The sequence below is a fragment of the Notothenia coriiceps genome, unplaced genomic scaffold (genome assembly GCF_000735185.1).
Source record: "Notothenia coriiceps isolate Sejong01 unplaced genomic scaffold, NC01 NC01_scaffold00024667, whole genome shotgun sequence".
Classification (NCBI taxonomy): Eukaryota; Metazoa; Chordata; class Actinopteri; order Perciformes; family Nototheniidae; genus Notothenia; species Notothenia coriiceps.
Genome location: NW_011357368.1, coordinates 4769430 through 4779061, shown reverse-complemented (window position 1 = coordinate 4779061; position 9632 = coordinate 4769430). Strand labels below are relative to the sequence as shown.

The 9632-nt window shown below is 39.4% G+C and overlaps 1 protein-coding gene and 1 long non-coding RNA gene across 3 annotated transcripts; one reads left to right on the top strand and one right to left on the bottom strand.

The window, feature by feature from the left end:
• The first annotated feature begins 3360 nt into the window (after positions 1–3360).
• On the top strand, positions 3361–6076 carry LOC104955256 (protein YIF1B-like). The gene is made up of 3 exons (XM_010782541.1): positions 3361–3906; positions 4102–4195; positions 4596–6076. Exons 1-3 carry the CDS (start codon positions 3710–3712, stop codon positions 4749–4751), a joined length of 447 nt encoding a protein of 148 aa, XP_010780843.1. The 5' UTR covers positions 3361–3709; the 3' UTR covers positions 4752–6076.
• A 1514-nt stretch (positions 6077–7590) lies between these two features.
• LOC104955255 (uncharacterized) lies at positions 7591–9348 on the bottom strand. Of its 2 annotated transcripts, XR_799440.1 has the most exons (3): positions 9101–9348; positions 8353–8455; positions 7591–8230 (listed from the first exon to the last, which is right to left on the bottom strand). It is a non-coding gene; the product is annotated as an uncharacterized lncRNA (long non-coding RNA). The 2 variants fall into 2 exon arrangements; XR_799439.1 differs by lacking the exon at positions 9101–9348 and having other exon boundaries at positions 8353–8899.
• Between the last annotated feature and the right edge of the window lie 284 nt (positions 9349–9632).

The window sequence follows — 9632 nt, the reverse complement described above, 5'->3', positions numbered from 1 at the left end:
TTCGCCTTCTCACGCTCGTCTGTCTCCTCTCTTGTTCTCCTTCGTCTTCCTTCCTCTCCCTTAGTTATTCTTGTTCCCTCCATCCTTGACATGAATCCAGCCGGCTAAAGTCGCCTCTGGACATTTTCTAGCAGTGGTATTTTCTTTTTATCTCACGGCTCAATAACTTGAAATAAGGGAAAATATGTTTAGTAGCTTCTACTTTTTTGTTTAGGTTTGCTTGGTGTCCATTGTTTTAGGTTAAAATGATATTTGTAGAGTTGCTTTAAAATTAACTCTTTAAAATAAGCTTTCATTCATAAGATGCACTGCCAGCAGAAGAAAGTATCTGCAGACCTTCAAAACTCATTTAATTGAAAATTGAAACATGTAATTGAATTAATTGTTTTCCAATGTTTTGACAGATTATTTTTAAACTACTAGGTTTCATTTGGTGCAAATCTGTACAGTAAGTCAGGGTCACTGAAGGCAATGATCATTTTATTTCAGTCAAGTTATAAAAAGACCCACATTAATTCAAATATAAGTTTTATCAGTACATACATCACTTACATGTCTTACTTCATTTTAGTTTTGATTCCTCGTGGTTTTTAGATGGCATTTAGCAAAATGAAGAAGTTTTGTTCATGTTTTGGCCCCATGTTATTTAAGAAGTATTTAAGTACTCAACACAAACATATTCTCTCTGTCAAGATATTCTTGGACAGGATTAATTTAAACACTGGGCTATTTTATAGCTTATAAATGAATAATAGTTATTAAATGATGAGTGTTGCTAAGGAATAACAATCCACTATTTGTAATATTGTGATTCTTTACGTCAAATTTTACAAAGGTAGATCACAATAAGGATAATAAAACGGTCCACAGGGTTTATTTTTCTCTTCATAACGTCTGTATTTTCTTAGGCTGTTATCACTGTTTCTCAGTCTTTTTCTGTGTTCTTCCTTGAATGACAGATGTTTCAGAAAGAAAAAAAACATCTGGCTGCTCGAGGACTACATATTGACCCTTTCATCTCTTTTCTTTTCTGCCCCCCCTCCCCCTTTTTTCTTTTATCTTTTAAATATGACATGCAAGTGTGATCCTCCTCCTATTGTGTATCAGATAAAACAAGGCTTCTAAAACAATTAGCTTGTGAAACAAATGTTATCCCCCACAATTATGTTATAACGCACAAACTCCTCTCAATTGTGTGTGTGTGTGTGTGTGTGTGTGTGTGTGTGTGTGTGTGTGTGTGTGTGTGTGTGTGTGTGTGTGTGTGTGTGTGTGTGTGTGTGTGTGTGTGTGTGTGTGTGTGTGTGTGTGTGTGTGTGTGTGTGTGTGTGTGTGTGTGTGTGTGTGTGTATGTGTGTAAGTGTGTATGTGTGTAAGTGTGTCATCACCAAAGGCAGTATCTGTAACTCCACTTAGAAGAACATTATATAACTTGAGAAACCGTCACTTTCTTGGGCACACACACACACACACACACACACACACACACACACACACACACACACACACACACACACACACACACACACACACACACACACACACACACACACACACACCCACATTTGGATACTTTATTTGGTTCCACAAATTGTATTACATAAGACAGGGAATCAAATATATCGGGGCTAAGCAGCACAGAACACTTAGGGGAACACATAGCATCTCCTTCTCCGCACGGCTAAGCAGCAGCCTTAAGGGAACACATAGCAACTCCTTCTCCACACGGCGAGCTGCCAATAATAGCTGAAACAGAGCAATATTTGGCAATTGGTTTGGCTTTTCTCTTTGACATTCCATCAATTCTCAGACCAATCATGCTGCACTTATATACATGCCCAAGACTTCAGAATATGAGCATGCTATATCTACACTTGTACCCAAAGTTATCACATCGAGCAGTGGTTGGTATTTGATATACCTGTCCTGGAAATCCATTTTCTTGGGCACACACACACACACACAAACACACACACACGCACGCACGCACGCACGCACGCACGCACGCACGCACGCACGCACGCACGCACGCACACACACAGACACACAGACACACACAGACAAACAAAGGCTACAGACATGTACTTCCTCCACATAAGCCCCCACAGGACATACTGTACACTCGCAGATGGGCACAGGAAGCAGACTCATATGCCAACTTATTATACACAAAAGTTATGGTGTGCACTTGATCCCAAATGCAGCAAAAAACACTTCTCATTTTTAGAGATTTTGAGGACCGGAGCTGTACTGTATATGTTGTTGACTCTAATCCCATGAGATCTGCAGCACTGCACGCTATACCAGGATGTCCTTTCTGCCTGGATTGGGATAATACTAGGGATGAAGGGATGGAATATTGAGGAAAAGGAAGGGAGAATCCTTGAAGGACATATGGTCAAAATTGCACTATAAATCTTAGCAAAGGCATAGAAAGAGTGATAAAAGTATGTTACAGGTTGTCACGAGAAATTAAATGTGACTAAACTCAGAATTGTTTCTTTCGTGGGAAAGGTTAGAATGGGCATTCAATCCCAGGGGAAATGACTGCAGGATGGGTATTTATTGACTCCAGCTCCGATTGATAGTGATATAAACATGACACCTAGGTGGACATGCTCCTTTTCCCCCGTTTTCTGGCGCTGTGCTATGGTGATGTCTGACCTATAATAAATCAAATCAAACAGAGGCAAAAAACCCCGTATCAAAACAGTCTTTGAGGCAATGAATAAAGTGGCTTTCGCCTATTTAAGTGGCTCTTAATATGTTTTAAAACCCTGAATATGCGTGAAAATGTTGGTTGAAGGAGGCTATTACTTTAAGAATTCAATCCTAACATATATTTCCATACACATTCATTGCTTTCAAGACGAAACACTATACTCCATACTGTCTTGTTACAAAACATTAGTTTCTGAAACAAAGGTATATTTTTTTGTGATATAATTTCATTTGATAAGTAGTGTTAAAACAGTGGTAACGAAACCTGACTTTTGGTACAATGTACATGTCAGGACAGCTGTTTTATGAATCGATTCACACAGAGAAAATTATGCACACAAGCAGAAAGACACATGTTCTCTAACCTGTGCCTAGGCATTCACCCATGCATTCAAATGTATGCTATTAATATATTACACACACGCACGCACGCACGCACGCACGCACGCACGCACGCACGCACGCACGCACGCACGNCCGTAATTTTCGGACTATAAGCCGCGCCTTTGTTCGACGCTGCGGCTTATCCCCTAATGGCCGTTAGCTGTAAAAATCCATAGATTAGCCGCACCGTTATATAAGCCGCAGCGTCGAACAAAGGCGCGGCTTATAGTCCGAAAATTACGGTACATACAACCCTGGTCCTCCTATCTGGTTGGAAAAGAGATATTAGTCTAACAATGCATCTAAGCATTGAGTATTGACGGTTAGGTTTCTATGTCTTCCTAATTGTACGGCTAGCTTTACTTTCTTATGCACACCAACAGTGCAAAAGGTATTTTAAAAAACTGCCTTCTGTCGGCCAAAGGATAGCAACACCTTCAAAGACCTCACAATATCATGAATTAAAACCAGGATTTCAACGTCAGGGTTTTTTGCAAAAATATCAACATGTATCCAGTGGATGAAAATGTTTTGATATACTTATGCTCAAAGCCTTTTAATAGCCACTTCAGCTCGCTAATAGATAATGATGTAATGAGTTCACAGTATGTACATGCATAGAGACTGTATCTTTCTGTGCACCTTCAGGTTTTCCCCGGAGCTGCTGGGAGTTCAGGCCAGCTCGGCGTTGGTGTGGCTGATCATGGAGGTCCTGGCAGTCCTGCTGTCTCTCTACCTGGTGACCGTCAACACTGACCTCACCACCATTGACCTGCTGGCCTTTTCTGGATACAAATACGTCGGGTGTGTACACCATCTTTCTATGTTTTTTTTCTTCTTCACTTGTATTACTTCATTTTGCTCATTTTCTTTATTGGCTTATTTTCACCAGAACAATGCTCCGAACACAACATCTCTTAAATGTTCTTAGTTCAACACTAATGATCTGTGTATTGTATGCCTAACCTGTGACTGTGTGTCTCCCCTCTGTTTCCTCAGGATGATCGTAGGCGTTGTGTCAGGCCTGTTGTTCGGTCGGCCAGCGTACTATCTCTCTCTGCTGTGGTGCTGCGCTGCCATCTTTGTCTTCATGGTAAGGAGCAATATCTATTGACATCTGAGGCTTGAAATAATTTGTCTTAATAGACAGATTTCCCGTTTACAAATAATTGAGGACAGGTGTCTTCTGTGTAAAAAATTTCATTCTTGCACGCTTGACACCCTCCCCTTCACCCTCCAAAGCTTTCTACCATTCTTTCTGCTCCCTGTTAAGCTCGCATCTACATTTTAATGCAAAAATAACATACATAGCACTAGCTAGCAAAAGACATATTTATATACGTATTAAGTTTGTTATTGAGGTTCTTGCTATGCCGGACTGCATGATATTGGGAGGTTTTTTGTCCCATCTATTTGCAGAGGTCAGCTCACTTATATGCATGTTGTTTTTGAATGGTCGATATAAAGATTGTCTCCAACGTGTCCCTCCTCAGATCCGAACCCTACGTCTGAAGCTGTTATCGGAGGCGGTGGCGGAGGGGAGGCAGGTGAGAGGATCCAGAAACCAGCTGAGGATGTACCTCACCATGTCTATAGCAGGAGCTCAGCCCCTCTTCATGTTCTGGCTCACCTACCACCTGATCAGATAAAACCCACACACTCATTTGTAATAGATGGACTTTGCTGTCTGAACTCCATATCGCCGCCCGTAGAAACACACACATCAGAGGAGCTGGACTTGGATGTAACCCACAACGGCCCACAGCTTTTTGGATAATAAGACTCACTCCATGTATCCATGGAGCTGAACAACACATGCTAAAAGACGATTCAGAGAAGATGTCTCTCCTCTCACAGCACAGTCCCGTGTCATTTGAAAATTGTTGCCTTTTTTTTGTCCTTTTATGTCATGTCTTCAAAATTGTGTAGCGAAAGTGGCTTTATGTTGGGTTTCTCTGTGTAATTATTTGTTGATTATGTTTATTTAAGTATGTATGTTTGTGAATAGCAAAAGTATTATGGCGGCGGATGCTGCTCCGGTCTGATATCTCATGTCATTTTTCTGAGCCGACTCTAAAGAAAGCACACTAACCTCACACAAACCGTCCATGGAATGACAAGAAGATTCAGGTTTAAAGGTGATTCAAATAACCTTTTCACTGCGCCTAATGTTTATATTGCGGCTGAGAGAGAAACCTTTCATCATCTGGAACCGAGGGTTATCTAACTGGTGTCACTGGGTGACGTAGCACCTCAGTTTTAATCTTTTTGTAAGTGCTTTGATACATGTATGATCTTTGCTGCATGACAACTGTTGAATAGAAATATCAACTCTGCGTAAGCCACGACTTTAAGGTGCAGACCTTGCAATGTAATGTTGAGTTGACTTTGATATCCTTTTTAAAAACTAAGTAAATTATTTACTGCTTTTCATATTGAAAGTCTGGTGTTATAAAGAAAAGGGAAGAGATGAGATGGTCTGTCCTGTGAAAATGTGTTGTCTCTTTGAGATACTTGAAATACTTTCATGTGCTTTAATGTAAATCATCTTATGTCACCATGTCACTAAGTGTCAGCTTTTTTTATGTTGCCAATGTTTACTCAAACCAAGGTAGGATTTATAAACATTCAAATTAATTCAGGAAACTGTTAACAATTCAGGATATTTGCAATTCAGATGATTTCTGATAATTGATGATGAAACGGTTTTGTCAATAGACTGAGGTGCCATTAAAACATTTTTCCAAATGTTGTGACAATGTTAATTCAAACAGGATACCTGAAATTGTAGCATCTCGTTATAAATGACTCATTCTATATACATATAGCTGGCAATATACTTTCTTTTTTTAGGATTAATCATAAATGGATCACATCCTCGACTGTTTAATAGGCTGAAAGCATACGACCTATCAAATCAAGCCATTGAAATGATATGACGATTGGACAGATTAATAAAGTCAAACTGATGGAGCTGCTGAGTTGTGTGCTTATGTGCTCGAAATGTGCTTTACTTGTTTTTCTCATGTTATATTGTTTTTGTTTGTAATCCCTATTACAGCTACATTTGCATTACATGGAGAGGAAGTATGTACAAATATTTGAGCAACCTGGACTAATTTTTGATTCTTCCTCTATTGGCCTATTAGTTTTTAAGCTTAATGTTTACACTTTTCATTGTTAATTGTATATCAGGCCTGCTTTAAAAGTACTAAATCAAGAATAGTATTTGATAAAAGACAATTCTAATTTACTTGTGTGCAACTCGATTTTGACAGGATAACAACTGAATTAGAATTTTGTGAGTAACATTCTGTTTTTAGACTTCTCTGTTTCAGTGTGTGTACTCTGTATAAATGCTCTGTAGTTGATCTGACTAAAATTGTGATTTTAAATCTCAAAACCGCTACAGTATCTTTCAGGCAGAAACTTGGGACAAGTAATTTGACTGAAACCTTAAAACTGAACTAACTGACTGCTAGGGTTAAACTTTGATTCAAACAATACTAAGAGCTTTATTGAGTAGGTGTAACTGTATTAAGGGTTAAACTCATAACTTTATAACTTAGGGTTTAATGTAATTGGAAAACCATTGTGACACTGAAAATACAATAACAACTCAGGAGGGAGCCAGTCTAGATTTCCTTTTGAGGGCCACCAGCTACAGAGAATTAACTAATTAAAGGGGCGTGGCCCCACAGCTGTGAGAACTCAGCAATCAGGTGTCCATTTTAGGTAACTTTCCTGGAGCGTCGTCAGACGAAGACTGACAGACCAAACAGCTCGCTGCACCCGCACTGCGAGGGGGACCCAAGTTCCCATCAGCAAAAACACGTGGTTTGCTATCCTGGCTCCAAAATGGTGGAATGAGCTCCCCATTGAAATCAGGACAGCAGAAAGCTTACACATCTTCCGGCGCAGACTGAAAACTCATCTCTTTCGACTCCAGTTCGAGCGATAGAATTATTAACAAAGCACTTGTATACTAATAAAGGACTGGCTTATCTAAAGCCAGTTGAGTAGCACTTGAAATGTTTTAGCTCTATGAAACCTGATGTACTTATATGATTCTGTTTTCTTCAAGATTGTATCTTGTTGGTCGAACGCACTTATTGTAAGTTGCTTTGGATAAAAGCGTCAGCTAAATGCAATGTAATGTAAGACGATCGATGGCTATGCCATTTGCCTCTGAACCTTGACAAGTGCATGTTTCAGGCTTATCAATTAACAACAGTAGGGGTCACAGACATAAGACCAGCTGTTAAATAAAGCTCTTCTGACCTTAGCTGTCATGTGGGTATATATTAATNTTGTATCTTGTTGGTCGAACGCACTTATTGTAAGTCGCTTTGGATAAAAGCGTCAGCTAAATGCAATGTAATGTAATGTAACTTGAGTCAGCTGGGAAATAACCAGACACTGCTATATATACTGACCTATAGTACACGCAACACGTAAAAAATATATTGACTAAACAGCAAACCGGTATTGAAGAGAAACACATTTATTTAGTATGTTGGTTTACAAAGTTACGAAAATAATACATTTCCTGATTACAAAGATTTGTGGAGAATGATTTTAAAATGTTGGCCCACTATACACTTTAAAGTGTTGTGTTACGCCAGGCAGTTTTCATTTATTTTTAAAAATGTCTTCCCTATTCAAATGTGTGTTTATAGTAAAACACCGGTCATACCTATAACAGAGTTCCCAAAAAACATGATCAAATTATTTCTTAATATGTCAACATGTTTAAGTCCAATCAAAAACAAATACAAATAAAATACATACATAAACTGTTTCTCAAACTACTGAATAATAGAATATGGACTGCTGATGAAGCTTACATTTGGCAGATTATTCCGACAAAAATAACAACTCTTTAAATGATAATAATACGGACTTCATTGCTTCATTCAGAAGCCTCTGTTGTGATTAATAGCCTCGAGGAGCCTGGTGTGCATGGTCCCCTCGGCCGGGTACCTCTGGTAGACGGGCAGTAACAGCAGATGGTGGCAGGTGAGGGATTCTGGCTTATGGATCTCGGTGGAATCGGGCAACACTGCGACTTTCATCTGAACACTCTCCATACCCAGGAAGGGAACACGGTAGGAGCCGGTGACGAACACTGATAACAAATAAAGAATCTTAAATTAATGAAATACAACTTCATAGAACACCAAGGAAGCTAATACTGATAGGGACTCCACTTGAAACGTAATAAATGATGTCAATCATTTCGATACTTACGAAATAACTTTTTCTTCTCCTCCGCGGTCAGATTCTCAAACACCTCCCAGAAGGTCACGATGTTTGGATGCCTGTCATGGTAGTCTCCTTCATAAACTGCGTTCTGTTTGGAAATGACATGTGGAAAGTTACTTTACTTCTCCCCTACAAGCACTTAAACACACAACACGTAGGAACAAGCAAACTGAGCATATCTTAAAGGTCTCATGTTAAATACCTTTAGGTTTATTTAAATATTTTTGGAGACTACTAGAATATGTTTAAATGCTGTAATGTTAAAAAAATCCATTATTTTTCTCATACTGCCTGCCTGCAAAGAGCTTTATTCAGACTCTTCCTGAATCTGATGAACTCCTCAGACCCTCCCTCCAAAAAGCTCAGTCTATTCTCATTGGTCAGTGTTTCCCACTAGCTGTCGAATGGCATCTCAAATCTCCTGATTTGCTCCCCTTTCTTAGAGCAGGATTCTTAAATATGTGGAGCCAGCAGAACATTTGAATTCTTTATTGCCGAAAGTTCTGAGTATCTTAGTATATATGTGTATGTCTTTGTATAAAACATTAAAAAGTGCATATTGGGCATAAATATGTGAGCCTGTAACTGAAAAACAGTCACTTAAACAAAATACCTAAAAAAAAGGGTATCTGTTCTCCCATATTTGTTCTAATATATTCTTATTTGCAAATCGATACTATCCTCAGAACATAAGATGAAACATGTATTCTGAATATCTGAACTTCAGGCAGACCTTCTTGAACACGCCCCTCACCTCCCCGCTCGTAGTTTCTGCCTGGCCACCCCATCAGCTGCCTGGCAGCTCGCTCCGGGCGGAAGAAGCTCCACCACGTCGATATCACGACACGCTTGAAGAAAGCCTTTCCTTGAACGCTTCAAACACTCCCTCCACCTGATTTGTTGAAGGCATAGTTGACCGTAGGCGTCCTTACAAACTCTTTCCTATTAAAACATTTAATAAAAGAATATACAAAGCAGATAAAGCTGAGTGTTGACATTCGTCTAAAAAAATAAATGTTAAGAAATTCTAAAAATTGTTGCTTCTACATTACACTCCCAACACTAAATCTTGCAATGAGAAAGTAATGTATTTTTGCACTGAGATAATGACGCATGGTTTAACTGTTTTAACTGCTGGATAGCGCAAAAGGGCAGGATTCCTGCAGTCCGACGTAAGATTGGATCATTTGTGTGTCTTGTTGACAGCATGCAGCTGGCTGAATGGCAAGAAATCTCGGGCAGGCTGTCAAAAGACACAGACCTGA

Coding starts and splice junctions, on each gene's coding strand:
- LOC104955256 (XM_010782541.1), top strand. CDS start 3,710: ATGTACATGCATAGAGACTGTATCTTTCTGTGCACCTTCAGGTTTTCC. Junction 3,907..4,101: donor TCTGGATACAAATACGTCGG/GTGTGTACACCA, acceptor CTGTTTCCTCAG/GATGATCGTAGGCGTTGTGT. Junction 4,196..4,595: donor CTGCCATCTTTGTCTTCATG/GTAAGGAGCAAT, acceptor GTCCCTCCTCAG/ATCCGAACCCTACGTCTGAA.